At 41.9% G+C, this 17,277-nt stretch overlaps 1 protein-coding gene across 2 annotated transcripts in view; it reads left to right on the top strand.

Annotated features, from left to right (window-relative positions):
* Nucleotides 1–2,375: 2,375 nt before the first annotated feature.
* fancc (FA complementation group C) overlaps nucleotides 2,376–17,277 on the top strand; it is a 32,154-nt gene continuing 17,252 nt past the window's right edge. The window contains exons 1-2 of one of the 2 annotated variants that reach the window (XM_048592280.1): nucleotides 2,376–2,636; nucleotides 6,625–6,694. In XM_048592280.1, coding sequence (XP_048448237.1) covers nucleotides 2,625–2,636; nucleotides 6,625–6,694 — 82 coding nt within the window. In that variant the 5' untranslated portion in view covers nucleotides 2,376–2,624. The remainder of the gene's footprint in view (nucleotides 2,637–6,624; nucleotides 6,695–17,277) is intronic. The other variant, XR_007261222.1, reaches the window with a different exon arrangement.

The following is a 17,277-nucleotide window of genomic DNA, read 5'->3' as shown; positions in this document are numbered from 1 at the left end:
TCTAGGGTTCAGAGTACATTCACTGTATTCATATCACCATCAAGGAATCAGCAGGCTAGACCTGCACACTCGCCAACAGGAGAGGTTTCTACTTTACAAATCTTGTGTGATGACCAGTTCCAAGACAATTGCCAGCCCTGACCAGGGCAGAAACAGAACACTCTAGTGGTTGCGTCACTGCAGAACACCTCCAGAGTGCTTGCTAGAACATGCAGCTCCTCTGGCTGCATCAACAAACATATCTTGCTAGACATTCAGCATCAGCCACATTACGGCCGTCACTAGAGGCCCGTCCTTTGGTTCAGCATCTGAATCACATCAGCAATCCTCCATCTAATGTGCCTTTTTAAAAAAAATTCACTAACAGAATGTGGGTGTCACAGGCTGCTCATTATTTATTATAGCCTGTCCCTAGTTGCCCTTGAGAAGGCAATGGTGAACTGTCTTGAACTGCTGCAGTCAATGTCCTTTAATTAAAACCATAATGTCCTTAGGGAGGGAATTCCAGGATTTTGACACAATGACACCGAAAGAATAGTAATATTTCCAAGTTAGGATGATGAGTGGCTTGGACAGAACATGCGGATGGTGGTGTTCTCATCTATCTGCTGCCCTTGTCATTCTAGATGGAAGTTGTTGTGGGTGTGGAAGATTCTGTCTAAGGGGCTTGGTGAATTTTGTGAATGCTGATCCATCTCTCTCCCCCTGGCAGATGTGGTGCCCTCACAACTTGTGTGACCCTCTGTTCCAAGTGGCAAAACCCTACTGAGATGCCAGTATCTGAGTTGCTGCTTGGTGCTGAGAAGTGATGTGCCACTGCATCCTCTGAGCTTCATCTGCTGCCACAGAGATTGCATAGTATCTCTCATTGGAGTTGACTGGCAAGGTGTTCAATGATGTAACTGTGTAGGGGACAGAAAGATGGAGGATTATGGTCATATTCCTAACATGTGGCGATTGAGAGAACACGCCGTTGCACAATGGCATCTTTTGAAATCATATTGGAGTTCCTTTGAGTGTTTACATTTCCCAAATTTCATCATGTGCGCACTCTTAAATTCAGAAGCATTAGAACCCTTAACATCACAACTGTACATAGGGTAGCCCGTACAAGTACAGCAACTATTGCACGTCCAGCTCTTGAGTTCCTTAGGAGCTGGCTTTGTCGAGAGCAGATAACGTACTCTTACAATCTCACTGCCCATTGGCTTTCTCCAGTCTCATCTGTGTTAATAATCCTGTTCCAATCATTGGTGAACAGGCTCAAGCACTTCCTCTCAATAGGCATGAGGATGGCCAGGTAAGCCACACTTTGTGGGCCTATTCTCCTGTCATAAAGTAGCATCATATGATAATGTAGATTACCAAGGATGCAAATTCTGTTTTGGTTGTGGACTATGAAAAGTCCACATTGTGCCAGGCATGTACAAAAACAATAGTGTGCCCACACATGCCTCAGGCCCACATCCGTGGCCTGCCTCCTTTTACTTCTAGGAGGCAAGCAGTATAGTCCCAAGATGGCTTTTGAAGCAGACAAAGCTATAACAGCTGCCTCTTTAAAAACAGCAAGCTGCCACTTATAAAATATTTAATGTGAGTATAGAAAGCAGGTCGTCACAAACCTAAAATGTTGATTCTGTTTCACTTCCCACAGTTGCTGCCAGATTTTCTGCATATTCCCAGCATTTTTTGTTTTTATTTCGGTTCTGCAGTATTTTGCTTTTGGATTGGAGATTAAATAAATCTGTTGTGACTGCGTACAAACATTCTAATCCACTGAACATAATGATGAGGCTGAAGTATTGAATTTCATTGTTTTCAGAACATTGAATACTTTGTCCACAGCAAAATAAATTAGTAAATTCTATAAGGCCCATTATTTTACTTTAGACACAATGGTGCATTCTCATGTTGCAATATCAAAACGATGAAAATTTTGACCCAAATTATTAGAGCAAAGAAAGAACAGATTTTAGGATCAGTATGATTCTAAATTGCACATTATCATTAACCTATGATATACATGACACTGCATGGTTTATTGTAAACAGTGTGAACAGTTTCCATTTGCACAGCAATCTGCTTTCATCCAGTGTAATGCAATGTAAAGCGCAATGGTGTTGTCTTGCTTACTAGCCTGAATAGAGTTTAATTAGTGAGGAAAACAGGTAAAATGCACTTATTTCGTACAATGGAAATGAATTTTGATTGTCAATCTTACCAAGCATTGGATACTCGCTGTTTCAATTATTTTTGTAACACTTGCATCATGAGCTGTATGTGAACTGTTTGTGTGACTAATTTTTAATGGGTCCTAAGGAAAGGCAATGAAAGATTCCTTTCTCTGGATGTAAAAATTTGAATTAAAAGAGCAGCCAGCTGTATGATTAATGGTGATATATTTTCTCCTGTTTTTCTGTTAAGCATGAGCAGATTGCTCTGGATGCAAACAGGTATTTTGTTCATATGGATGTGTCATTTAAAAAATTGGATGACTGGCATTAATTGTGCAATTTTTGTGTCTTTAAATCATAAGGACCATTCTACTAGAATCTGATGGACACCCTAAAATTATTACCATTATACAAGCATTTACACGGTGTTTTGTTCAAGCCCTGCTACAGATGCAACCTCAGGTGAGGTCTTCAATTTCTAAATGAAAAGAGCAGTCTGGTTTTTGAAAGCGATTTATGAATTTACTTGCAGACAGTACTCATAAGTACAAAATCTGGAACTTTAACAATCTCTTTAATGTGCAGTTCCCACCATCATTACTTATGTCACTGGATCCTGAACTTGTATCTTATACAACATTGTTTTCTGTTTCCCTTGCTCAACCTGTTCCTGAACAATTTTCTCCTGACCACTGATCTTGTCCTTTTTCACACCCATGTTAGGTGTTATTTTGAACAGCTCTTTCTTCTCATTGTCACCATTAAATCCTCCATTCTCACCCCTCTTGTATGAATATACAAATTAGGAGCAGGAACAGGACTAGCCAGCTGTAACCTGTACCACCATGCAGTAAGATTATGGCTGATCTGATTACTCCACATTCCTGCCTACACCTGATAGATTCTTGACAAGCAAGGGATAAAAAGTTATCTACTTCTGCCTTCACTTGCTGCAGCATTACAATGATAGGTGCAGCAGTGAAGTGCAGAATTTCCCTGTAAATAAATCAGAAATATGCTGTGAGGGCTCCTAGAGACTGTCACATGCCTGGTGCCCATGTTGTGGACATGGAGTGTGTGACTGGTATCCATGGAGGTTGCCCTGAGTTATTGGTACCTGATTTCCAATATGGAGGTTGTTCAGAACAAGTGGCAAGCTGAATCCGCCAGGTGCTCACCCTGGTTTCCTTATCAAGTTTTCCCAAAGTCTGGATTGTTTGGTGAATTCAGTAATATGGGAGTCTGACTATTAATAATGAGTTGTGATGTTAGCAAGGTACTTAACAAGTGTTAATCCCCATCAATTGGTATCTTGCCACGTTACTTGTGAAAAGCATAAAGAATGGTGCAAGTTGCTCCTGATGTCATGATAGACCTCACCACACAAGCTGTATGGCCATGTACTATGTCAAATTTCATGCCGTACATCAGAACCTTATATAGCGAACGTGCTGTACGTGCTTCAAGCAATGTGGCAATGTCTCAAAGTCAAAGGTGAGCAGTCCTTGGACAAGACAATGGGGGCTGCTGTCAGGCCAGGGGTCATGATCCAATGAGTCAACACCGTCATCTGATCTCAGTACACAGGCATTAAATGGTCTATTGGCTGCTTGGGGTAGGTCAGGCGATCCGTTCCACTCCAATCCAGGATGGACTGCAGATGTAGTGCTAAGAGTCTGGGGGTTCCTGGTATGTCAGTCAGGAATCTTTGGACCATACTGTCCATCGAATCAAGACAGTGGAGTGTGTCATGGTCGGTAGAATGAAAGTCAAGATAGGGTTATCGGGGCCACTGATGTGATAGGGAAGTGGAGGAATTTGATGCTGAGGATTGGAGACAACAATCTGGGATGGAGAAGGGATGAGGATGGTGAAAGGAGGAAATGTCCTGGGTTGGCTCGGGAGGGAACAATAGTGTATAAACATGGGATACTGCAGGAGGGAGGGTTGTTAGTGTCACCACCACTGTGGCCTCAATGGGGCAGGTGGAGGAAGGTTGTGGAGCATTCTGGTGAGCGTAATTAAACTGTATGGCACACAGGGTAATGATGAGAACTACAGGCATAATTCTAGATGGCGTGTGGAAATGTGGAGGATCAGCACTAATGGAGTTGATAGAGAGTGCCAGGATGAAAGGGCACAGGAGGTCCTGGGCAACCCCTTGATAACCAGGCTAAGCTTGTGACTCACTGTTCCAACCATACATAATATTTCCTACTATATTCAATTGACTTAAAATAAAAAACACAAATGGGTAATACTTGCAGAGAGAGTCAGTGTTTTTTTCTGTCCTGACTCAGCACATAGATTCTCCTTGCGACTAACATGAGGTCCTGCATGAAACAGGTGTATCAGGGTACTTTAACAGGATAGGTTGCATTTATCTGCAACCATGTCATTGTGCATGTGCTATGTTCATTTGTGTGGGGTGCAATGATGGTCACAAGCAACCTTGTCCATCTCATTGGTCATTGCAGATTGACAATTGTCATCTCAGAAAACTGAAATAATCACAGGCAACTTTACAAGTGGCACCTGTGGGCCACAAAGCACAAACTTAATGAATTATCTCAAATTGCAGAGGGGCTCAGAGCTGATTCCCTCCCACCTTGAACTGTAAGTGTACTCCAACATGTACTTCTATGCAATTACGCCTTTCTTTGATATGAGGCTGGGAGAACAAGGTCTGTTTCGATACAGCACTGACAATCTCCTGTTGTCTCTTTGAGATATGACTTGCTACAGCATTCATTGGAATAAGGTCCTCTGTCAAAGTTGCATGTAGAGGCATTCAACGGCCCCCCTCATTAGAGTGCTCCATGTCCCACTAAATGGGGGAGTATGCTAAGCAATCTTTGAGAATGAGGTGAAGGCTGAAAGCTCACGTTGCTCAGGACGTGGTCTGTTTCTTATGTCCCCTACACAAAGTCATTGGAAGCATAACTGGAGTGCAATGGAGTGCAGAGAAATGAAAGGTGAGTAGATGCTTCAGCAGACCCAGGGCCAGCATCGATCTCAAGCAGATGCCAAACAGCTTCACATGTAGAAATCATAGATGAAGTTTCTTCAGGATGCACAGGAGGTATAGGACTGCGACTGTCTCATCGTTAAAGCCATTTCTGCCAGATGAGCAAGGCACAGTGTCACTGCAGACCGAGAATGTCCCAAGACAATCACAGAACCATGCCAGCAGCTAGAGCCTGATCTACAATATGGAATGTGTGACCATCCTATCTCTCTGGCTGTTAAGATGAACTTTTATGCAACTAGCTATTTCGATGGATCTACTAGGGATCTGTGCGAAGTCTCAAATGTACAGACATATTAAGGCTGTTCCTTATACAACACTGCTTCAACTATTTTCAGTCGTGGTGACACCATCAGTTCTGCAGCCAGGGAGTAGGCTTTGCCAACATGGGTGGCTTTCCCCAGCTGTAGGGTGCAATAGACTGCACTCAGATTGAAATGGCCTTTTCATAATGTGGCTGATTTGATCTTCAGAAAGAGTTCCATTCCATCAGTGAATAAGTTATCTCTGATCGTTGATACCACGTCTTAGAAGTTTGCACAGCTACCTTGGGTGCTGCCATGATGCCTATATCCTTGAGAACTCTCATGTTCTTGCTGCGATTCAATGCCAAATGCTTTACAAGGATGATTACTGGGGGACAAGGCTTCCTTCTGCACCCATGGCTGATGACTTTGAACAGCCTCTTGGCTAAAGCGGAGTGTAGATAGAATGCAATCTATTCTTCAACCAGGACCATGATGGAACAGACAACAGGCCTTTTGAAGGTGAGATTCTGCTGCTTGGATTGGTTGGGGTAATGAGTGCTCGCACTACATCCCAATCAGAGGGTACTGCATAATTCCAGCATGTTATCTTCTGGACAACTGGAGCAGGCAATGAGGGGATGTGATGGAGTTGAAGAGCTGGGAGAGCAGGAGCAGTCCTCTGAGGAGAAAAACAAGAATATTGAACAGGAGAGACATGACCTTCTGCATGATGTAGCACAGCAGCAGTGGGCACTAAATGCCGCACAGTACCTAATTGACATCAGTTTCAGTAAATGAGAGCTGGGTGTGGTGATCATTCAGTGACTGTAAAATTGTTGTTGCTCCGAAAGGCTAACAGTGCATTTGTTTCTGAGACAAATGCAGCTTCTGTTTGTGTTTTGATTGCTTTTGCTGAATAGAAGTGAATGGTTTGATGTGTTTGAAGGCTTTCCTATATATAGTTGTAGGTCAGCTGTCTTTTGGATCCATTTTAAAACAATATCCTGGCTCATTTCAAGTTTTCTGTTAAACAAAAATCTCAATTATTAAATCGGTTGATGGAATTAAGATTAATACTGCATATAACTTCATAAAATCATACTTAGTGCATAGATTTAGTCTGATATCATTCATTTAGTTTCTTTTTTAATCTATTTGTTTATGTTCTGTCCAGATTCCATTGAAGCTCTACTTTCCATCTGTTAACCAATCTCTTGTGATGGTGCTACTGGTGCATCCATCAGGTAAGTTGGTTTCTTTTGAAAAATCTTCTGAATATTTTCATAATTAAGTTTTTTAACAGTTATCCAGTCATTACACATATTCTAATAAGGATAAAACAGAATATTTTCTCAGAAGTTTAGCATTCTTTGACATATTCTGAACTATTTCAACGAAAGACTTATTTATTTATGATTCTATGGAAAATCTTGACAACCTTCAATCTCTTCAGGATAGGCAATGAAGATGTGAGTACCTGTTCCATAAGTAGGCTGGGTGGATTAGCCATGGTAAATGCAGGGTTATGGGGATGGAGTGGGGGTATGGGTCAGGGTGGAATGCTGTTCAGAGGGTTGGTGCAGACTCGATGGGCTGAACAGCTTCTATCTGCATCATTGGGATTCTATGAAGTGGAACATGGGAAACAGGTCAAATTGTGACTATGACCATCCTGAGATATCTTTCTGTGGTGGCATCAATCACTTCGTACTGCAGCTATTAAATGAATGATTAACCTCCACATTGGTCAGCAGAAGCTTCCCCAACTATACAGATTTTAAAACAATCATAATCATACCTATAACAATGCAACCGCATAAAGGAATTATAAGGTTGCAAATAGAACATACAAAGTAGGTTTCAAATACAGCTTCTGACAGTAATCTGGTGTATTGGATTACCTGCTGTTACCACTTGCTTCTTTGGCCCTCCATGTTGGACATCCGACACACACTTTTCAGGGTATGCTCCATGGGCAATGACTGTGCACACCTGCTATCCACAGACGTTGCCATCCAAAATGTGCCAGCCTCAACACATCCTCCTGGAAGATCTCTGATCCATGTGTAAGTGTGTTAGCTCCGAGAGAGCAAGTGAGGATACCCAAGATGCCACCTGGTCAAATCCACGATCCATGTGAAAGACAGATCTGTACTTCAATGCTGCACTTGGAATGCACCTTTCATTATAATGCTGCAGCTAGGACACTTTGCATACAGGTACAAGCATCAATCTCGTGCATCTCCGGTATCCTCACTTGTTGTCTCAGTTCTCACTCACTTTGCACTTGTTTGGATGCTTACAGCATCTTTTCCTTGCATTGCCTTTTTTTGCTTTGCCTCTTCACCCACAGCTTAAATGCTTATAGTGCTTTGTATAGATTTGCCTTTTAGTGCAGATACTAAGCCAAACAGCTTTGTCATCAGCCAAGTGGGTAGATATGTTGCTAAATGACACAACATGACATCACTTCTGCACCTGCACCATGTGCCAGCTGTGTATGTGGCAAAGACACTGCATGTGCATCAACCAATTGGCAATGTCTCCAGGTCTAAAGTGAGTTGCCCTTGGTCAAGTCAAGGGAGATATCCTTCAGTTTGGGGTCCAGCACAGTTAAGTCGAGGGCAACCTCTGCTATCGGTCCAGGGGCTTGGGCACAGTCGGTTGGCTGCATGGGTGGTTGAGGGGAATGAATGTGTCTGTGTGTACTGTATGTCTACAGCTGAGGCAGTGGGCCACAATTAGCCCTGTGAGTCCAATACAAACAACTTGGGGAGTTGTGGGAAGTCAAAAGCCACACAGAGATAATTTAGGAATCTGGTCACTTATCCCATGGGGCTATCTATCCAAGTTGGTCAAGAGAGTGGGCTATGGTCAATCCTGGATGACTGTCAATAAAAGTCAAGGATGGTGTCGGGGAACACTACTGTGGGAGGGATTCTGGTGAACTCATTTATGGGTATTGGAGGCAGTATGCAGTGATGCAGATGAGATAATAGTTGTGAAGAGGGAAATTCAACATATCAGGAGCATAAAGTCAATAGAGCATGGGGGCAAAAGGGATCATGAGGAAGGGACTGCAATCAGGGAGTAATGCAGTCAGTAACACTCTGGCTTCTCATTGGAGGGGTGGGTGCAATCCATCTGGCATAATGAATCAACATGCTTGAGGTCCAGGGGTAAAGTGGGGAGATGAGCAATTAGATGGTCACATTGGTTGGAAATATGGAGAAAGTTCAAAGCCAATGCAGTTGATGGGAGGGCTACCAAGGATGGGAAGTGTACATTTGGAGGTTCATCAAGTGTGAGACGCTCAGTCTGAGGCTCCCTGCATGAAGCATGACTGCTGTTCCCTTCCATTGTGCTGCGAGTAACAAGTGAGCAGTGGAGCTGAAATTGGCTGCCCCGTGTTTAGAATGAGATTGGGCGTTTCACTTTTTACCAATGTGAGGCCCTAGAGCAGTATTTCTCAGGTACCCATACAGCACAGGTGGAAAAAACATCTATATGTGAACCTTAGGAAATAATCTAGTGTGTGGATTCAAAATCCTGGTCCCAAGCAGTCTTGACCATATTATGTAGCATCAGGAATCAGTTCCACTAATGGCTGTGAAACACCAGCAATGTTGTAAGGCCTGGAAAGATCCACTGCAGTTATCAAAGTTGAAAATTCAAATTCCCATAGCCGGCACATGGTACAGCTACTCATTTCTCACCCCTGATTATGGAATCTCCACCAGCATTCAGGATGGCTAATTGCGACCAGAAAGACATTCGTTGTCATGGCCAATGATGAAAATGAATATATGTTAACAAATGTGAGTTTATATTTACTATGAAGTGCCAGCCATTCCATCCATGCGCCCTTAGAAGGTGGTCATCATCTTTTTCCTCCCACGAGCAGGTCCAGCCCAGGGTTCCATAGTTGGGGTGGAAGGAGCCTGCCCTATGGCTTTGGAGTTTTGGTTGGGTGAGCTCAGCATTGTTTGTGTCTTTAGGGCCTAGACATGCTCTGTGTGTGTGTCCTGCCCAGGGCTGAGGGTGGCAGGCAGTACAGAGATAGAAAGCCTGGCTATCTATTTCATGCCCTGAGAGGTGACTTCTAGAGAGGCCTGTATTTGGTTCCTCCATCGAATGGGTATCTGTTGGCACTGCTATGTCTCCTTGTGAGGAAGGGGGACCTGGGGTGGCGTCAAGGTCCCCCATTCATGTCATCTTGTGCTGAGAAGACGATGGAGTTCAGGACTGTGTTATATATCCAGCAGACACTGAAGGTTGTGGACCTGTCTGTCCATGGTAGCCTCCGATCTTTCCAAAGTGGAAGCAGCCAGATGTTTGCATGCCAGAGGCAACATGGTGCAAACAGCAATGATTCAGTCCTACAAGCTTTTCAGTCAGTTTACCCAGTGCGTCCAACAAACCTGCCTGCTGCTTCTGTGTCTGCTTGTGCATTTCAGTGAAGTTGTTAATTTCTGACACCATAGAATTTTTTTGTTTTATTCATTAATGGGATGAGGGCGTCTCTGACCAGGCAGCGTTTATTGTCCATCCCTAATTGCCCAGAGGGCAGTTCAGAGTCAACCACATTGCTGTGGGTCTAGAATCACATGTAGGCCAGACCAGGTAAGGATGGCAGTTTCCTTCCCTAAAGGACATAAGTGAACTGGATGTGTTTTTCCAACAATCAACAATGGATTCATGGTCATCATTAGATTCTTAATTCCAGATATTTTATTGAATTCAAATTCCACCATTTGCTGTGGCAGGATTCAAACCCAAGTCCCCAGAATGATATCTGGGTCTCTGGATTAACAGTCCAGCGATAACACCACTAGGCCATTGCCTCCCCAGCTCCTGCCTGGGGCTGAGCAGGTTCCTGTTCTCTGAAAGTCCGCTGAGAGTCACTGGCTTGTGGCATATGTTCCTCAGCCAGCTGCGGAGCTTTTGCAGTGAAGTGTGCTCCTGATTCTAATTTAGTTAAAATACCCACTGAGGTGTCAGTATCTGAGCTGTTGGAGATGCAGGAGGCAGCCTTGCCTGTGCCTTCTTTGAGGGATCTGTGGCTTCTTCCTCACGGGTGGAGGAGCGATGACTTGCAGGGCAATTCTCTTGGCCACCAAGACCTTGCAGGAGACAAGACAGTGCAGACAACGTGAACAAGGGATCAAAGTTCAGGCATGTTAAGAATACCTTCAGAGAGTGGTAATGGGAGAGCAGCACCATGATGGACAACGGTTCTTATGTTGCGGTCTTCACCGGCCAGAGCCAGGATGTCAGGCATCCCATCAACCATCCTGGCTTTCTTCAACCCACTTGGGGCCATTTTCTTCTGGAAAGTGACAAAGGAAGGCACTGAGATGAAACTGGCCGATACAGCTGCTAATGTTAGTGCAGATGGGGGAATGGTAATGATATGTCTTGAGTGAGTGAGTAAGTAGTGGAGAGGCCATGCAGAATTAGTGGTCTAGAGGATTGGGTGGACGAGAGTGAATGAGGGAAGATGCTGCATACAATGGTGAGAGTGATAGACCATGGGCCCTGGTGAAAGATGGGTGCAGTAGCAGAGATTGAATGAGTATGAGGTACCAGAGAGAAGATGGTGGCACTTACCCTTGCAGAAGGGGCAAGTTGTTGGCCGCCTTGTGGTATTGCTGCACATTCCTCTGGGTCATGGATATCGCATTGATCCAATGGCAGCCTGGGATCAAGCAGACAGGGTGTGTTGTTGTGGGTTCATTTGCAGGATGGCTTTCCTCTGCACCACTCTGTCCTCCAAAACCTCCATGTCCGTGTCTACAAAGTGGGGTGCTAATTTTTCTTTGTCTGCAGTGTCTGGACCAAATGAAACAACCACACAGAGCAGCCTTGGACTGCCAGCATTTGACCGGGTGCACTGCTGGGCTTTAGATATGATGTCAATGCCAGGGATATCAGGATGTCTGGTGCCTACAGCAAATAGGAGAATATGACAAATGGGGCACCATAGGGGTGTTTGAGGCAATGGGGCAATTCGAGGAAGATAGTGTGAGAAAACTCAATAGACTTCACAGTGAGAAACTATTAATGAAATCTCCAAAATTGGCACTTAGCTGATTTCTGCCCCTAGTCTTTCTTTATCCTCCTCTTCACTTTATAAGACCTCTTTCTCTCTAAGAAACTGAGAAAGAGACTGAGAATTGTAAGCTGTAACACTTTACCTTTATGTGTATCAAATTTTTTTGTGTGAGATAAGTGAATAAAATGGTGTGTTGAGGTAAAAGTGGGTGAGAATAAATAAATTTTTAAAAAACACTTCAAGTTGCTGCTGGAATTATTTGATTGGGATGCTCTCTCTGAGGTAAACAAAACACACGCCTCTTACATATAAATGTCTGACCATAGGCAGTATAAAGGAACACCGGCATTCTGCCCATGAGACTTGATTTGATATGACAAGTATGCATGATACAAATCCAGTTATGATTCTTCATGGAGGAAAGGGATATTGATAGACTAAGTGAATGGGCACAACTGTGGAGATGGAGTTCAATGTAAGCAAGTGTGATGTGCTGTATTTTGGACTGAAAAAGGATGGATTAGAGTATTTTCTAGATGGTGTGAAGCTAAACATAGTGGATGTGCGAAGAGACTTGGGGTTTTAGGTGGATGGATCTTTAAGATATCATGAATAATGTAGAAAATAATCTAAAAAGTTAATGGAATGTTGGCCTTTATTTCTAGAGACTGGAGCACAAGGATGCAGAAGTTATGGTACAATCATACAAAATGCTGGTTGGAGTACTGTGAGCAGATCTGGAAGGATATATTGGGCTTGGAGAGAGCACAACATTGGTTTACAAGAATAATACTTGGACTTTAATGCTTAAGTTATAAGGACATTATACAAATTAGGTCTGTTTTTTCTGGAATTTAGAACGTTAAGGAGTGACCTGATCGAAGTCATCAATATATTGAAAGGAAAAGAGAGGGAAGATAAATATAAACTATTTTCACTGGTTGGAGAATCTAGAACTAGGGGTCATAGTCTAAAAATTAGAACCAAACTGTTCAGGAAAGTTAAAACAAGGGTCACTGCACCTGAAACATTAATTCTGTTTTCTCTTCAAAGATGCTCCCAGACCCTGCTGTGCTTTTCCAGCAATTTCTGCTTTTGTTTCCGATTTCCAGCATCTGCAGTTCTTTCGTTTCTTTGTTCAGGAGAGATATTAGGAAGCACTTCTACACCCAAGGATGGTAGATGTTTGGAACTTCTTTTTCCACAAATGGCAGTGGCTGTTGGGTCAGATTTTAATTTTAAATCTGATATAGATACATTTTTGTTAAGCAAAGGTATAGAGGGACATGGGCCAAAGGCAGGTATTTGGAGTTAGACCACAGATCAGTAATGATCTCATTGAATGGTAGAACAAGCTTGAGGGGCTGAATGGCTTACTCTTGTTTCTATGTTCCTATACTTCCTGCAACCTAACAATCATTAATGCTGAGTAGTATTCATAACCTGTGAAGTGCAACAACTAATGCTTAAAAAAAGTGCAATCGTATAAGTCAACATTTATCATCTGCTGTTCTCCACAAAACAACTGCCTCTGCATTTAAAGTATAATAATTGTGAGGTTGTCTTGACATCATATTTGGATTAGGATTAGGATTAGATCTTACAGGATTTTGGTATTATAGTACAGGGATCCCCAATTTACAGGCATCTATATATAAACATTCATATTTATGAACGCAATCTCACACAGGGGTGTCATTTTTAAAAACCTGACATTCAAACATTTCCTGTACCTACAAACAATTCCTTTATGTTGTCCCATGTTGTGTTCCAACTGCATATAATCAATTTACGAACTGACCCTTGAACAGAACCTGTTTGCAACCTGGGGACTGCCTGTATTTTTGATTCCCTCAACTATTTTGAAAGAGCTGAATCACAGAATTTTCTTCATTAGATATGACCGTACATCCTGCCATCTGCAATGACCGGCATTATTTTATTCTTGATTTCCTTTCTGTATCATGTATAGGAAGTTAGTTATATGTGTTCCAGGTCATATTGCTGGATAGATGCCCTCTCATGGAGAAATGGTTGCATGTTAGTGGATCAGAGTTGATGTCTCTTGATTGGTGTTGTATTTCTGACAGGCACACTGTTTATATAGACATGCTATTTAAAATGAATGTGGGCAATTGTATTGAACAAGTGACCTTTCCTTGAGGTTAATTGTTTCAAGCTGGCACAGAATTAGGCTGTGGTGGCTCGATACATAATAGTTTTGAAAAGTGATGTATTGCATGATGAGCCTTTCTTATATTCATTAATCACTTATATGTCTAAGAATCTGTATGTGCAAGTTGTGGATGTGGGATTTGAAAGTGTATCATGTCCAAGTGTTTCAGTGTGCTTTAATGTCTGCTCAGAAGTATTTATTAGACCAAATAATATTTATTAACTTTTGTAAATTAAATGTATGTGAAGTTTTTTTTTCCTCTTTCCCTGTCTTTCCATTTGTCCTCTTATCTCCTTCACTGCTGTCCTTTATAAATTTATTTGCTCTAACTTGTATGAAACTTTTTATGAACCTTTTATTATATGTAATGTTGCATAAAAGTGTTGACCTGAGGTTTTGTAGGCACTTTTAGCTTTACACCAGAACAGAAGTAGGCTATTCAGTCCTTCAAACCTATTTTGCTCTTTATTTAAACCATAGCTGATCTGTTTCACTGACCCACCTTTGATCCATATTGCTTATTATCCTTATTAACTTAGCAGTCATTGCCTTCTGCAGGAGACCTTTCTAGATTTTCATTTCTATTTGTGAGAAAAATTATCTGACTTTTCACTCCTATCTCAGTACTAATTTTAAGATTCTTGTGCCTTGTTCTGCATTGTTCCACCTGAGAAATTATTTCTATCAGAACCATTTTATCATTATAAAAACCTCAAAAATCATTCTTCATTGTTCTGAAATGATGGGTTTAAAATTTGTGCAAGTTGGTTAGCTCAGATGGGCTGAATCATCTATCAGCTATGATGATTCATGGAGGGCTTCCTCCTTATCTTGCCCATTCATGATGCAGAGTAATGCCCCTCAAACTATGTAAATGATATTCTCCCTTTCTTCCTCTAACAGAGAGATGTCCTATAGTTCCTTATGGACATGGGTAATTACTTATCATCAAACTTATAGGAAAATAACTTAAATGCATGTTTGGATTCAGTGGCGATACTATGTAGATAAATTCTGTATCAGGGCCTTCTATGCTTGACAGAATGTCTATAGCAGTGTAGGCCTCTGGCTATAATACTTACATAAATTATATGACAGCGAGAAATGTGTGCATATTTTTATGAAGCTGAACTTTCAAAACAAAAGCTTGTCAATATGGTGAATGGCTCCACTTAGTAATTTTTCTGTAACCTCACTGCAAAGGTGAAGAATACAAAACACAATGTTGCTAACTTGGCAGGCAGGGGATGATGACTTGGATTTTGATGTACTTATGGTGGCAACTGGAAAGATAAACAGCAACTTCCGATATCCACACGTGCATATAAAAGGCAGAAATTTAATATCACTGTCAGTATATCCTGCTTCTCCATAGGCTGGAATATGTATGTTCTTCATTGTTAATGAGTGAACTGATTACTTAAATATTATCATATCAAAGAACAACAAAAATCTTATAAAAACAAAGTACTGCAGATACTTGAAATCTGGTACATCAACAATTCTGGAGAAATTGAAACATAGTTAATGTTTCAAGCCCAGCATAACTTTTTAGAACAAACTCCAGTAAAAACCTTAAGCCTTGTTGAATCAGAACTAACTTTTTAACAGCGTAATGCAACCTGTGGTAGAATCTTGAGTGACTGCAATCGTAGGATTTCTGTGCTAATCTGTGCAGGTCCTGACATCCTAAGGGATAATTTTAAAGGGATAATACAAGTGAAAAATGAGTTCATCACTAATCACCCCTCTGCCTGTCAACCTCTATACCCATGTGACTGCTGCATGGTTGTTCAAAACTCATCTAGTTCATGAATGTCCTTTAAGGAAGGAATTGCTCGCTGGTCTGTTCTGACCAACATGTGATACCAGACACATAGCAATGTGGTTGATTCTTAACAGCTCTCTGAAGCACTTTATGTGCCACTCTGTTGTCAAGGTAGAGCTCACCATCACCTTCTCAAGGGCAATTAAAAATCATCAGTAACTGTTGGCCTTACCAACGATGCTCACATCCTGTGGGGGAAAAAAAATTAAAATGTGGACCATCTTGAACAATGTCAATCTTGTGGATTCCTTTATTTCTGGATGCTTCTTGGTTACAGAGAACATCAGGTAGGAAGGCTAGGACTTAACCTAATGCTTCCTTGGTCCTGGGTCTGTTGGCGATAAAGGCCCTATTTGAGTCAGACATGAACCAACTTAGTTTGACCAGGATTGGTTAAATCTGTTTTGAGCTGGATCTGCTCAGAGTTGATCTTTGGAATTGAACTGGCAGAGGGATGGAGAACAATTTCGAAAGAAAAATCTGGAAAGGAGACTTTGAGACTTTGCTTGAAACAAAGGCATGAACAAGTCGGATGAAAAGAGCGATTGGTCAAATCACCAGCTCTACAACTACTTGGACAATTAGAGGACTTAGAGCTTAGTGTTTGGGAGTTTGAAAGTACGGTAATGAGTGACTTGGGGAGAATTTTATTCCAGCGCAGTAGGAAATTCTGTTGTGAACTACGTTCTCTCTAACTGCTTCTGATGTTGTCCAGACCTCTGAGGAACCAGAGGTTAATGCATTTGCAAGCGAAGCGACCGCGCAACTTAGAGAGGGTTGGAGGATGTGCGTGGTGAGGAATACAAGAAATAATCAGAAATTATCTACCTAAGTTTCAGGTCACAGACATAGCAGCAGAGCCATGGGATATGTAATGAAGAACAGGATGGCCATGTATGTGGGTAGGAGAGTTAACAAGCATGAAAATGGATGTAGAGCAAGAGGGATGTGAGCATGGGAGAGAGGACAATGACAGCTAAAACGGCAATGAAACTGACTAAGGATGCAATGTCTCTCAGTGCAGAGGCTCATCGAGGAAAGTAGGACAGATTCAAGGCTTTCCATCGTTTGTATAATATTTAGTGTGACTAAGGGAAGTAAATGGAGGAACAGAACAGAACAGGGCCTTGAAATTACGGCGTGAGCATTAGTATATGCAATTCCTTTGTTATTTAATGGTGACTTCAGCTTATTTATTATACAAAAATATATTGTATGAATACAATGTCATTTCAAGGTTCATCTGTCAGACTGCTTTTTATCTTCAGCTCTTTTGCTGCTTTGGATTGAAATATCACAAGATTGTTGGAAAAGGGCCTGTGCTTAGAATCAGCCAACCAGACTTTTCTGTAATTTATGAAAATACAAAAGAAAAGCTGAGTATGTATATCCAGAATATTCAGTTAGGCAGAGAATTTGTAAACTTTTTGTATGAGAACTTTGGAAATGCTAAAATATATTCTATATTTCTGTTCGGCTACTTAAGTAAACTCAGTTGGCAGTACTAAATGGAACACATTTCCAGACTTGGAAAATGTTTGGCTATTGGGACCATTTTCAGATCCCAATCTCCTTCACAGAAGATGCATGTTTGAGTTCAATCTTATGGGAGGCACCCTACTGGCTTGGTTTGCCAGTCAGGGATGGCAGGTGGCCTAAGATAGTGGCAGGGGAGGGGACTGATTCTGTCCATCCTGCTGCATGGGCAGCTAACATCCTTCAATGGCGGGGAGAACAGAATGGAGGTGAGGTCAGTCTGATGGGTATG

The sequence above is a fragment of the Rhincodon typus genome, chromosome 3 (genome assembly GCF_021869965.1).
Source record: "Rhincodon typus isolate 14 chromosome 3, sRhiTyp1.1, whole genome shotgun sequence".
Lineage (NCBI taxonomy): Eukaryota > Metazoa > Chordata > Chondrichthyes > Orectolobiformes > Rhincodontidae > Rhincodon > Rhincodon typus.
This window is presented reverse-complemented; position numbering and strand designations above follow the sequence as displayed.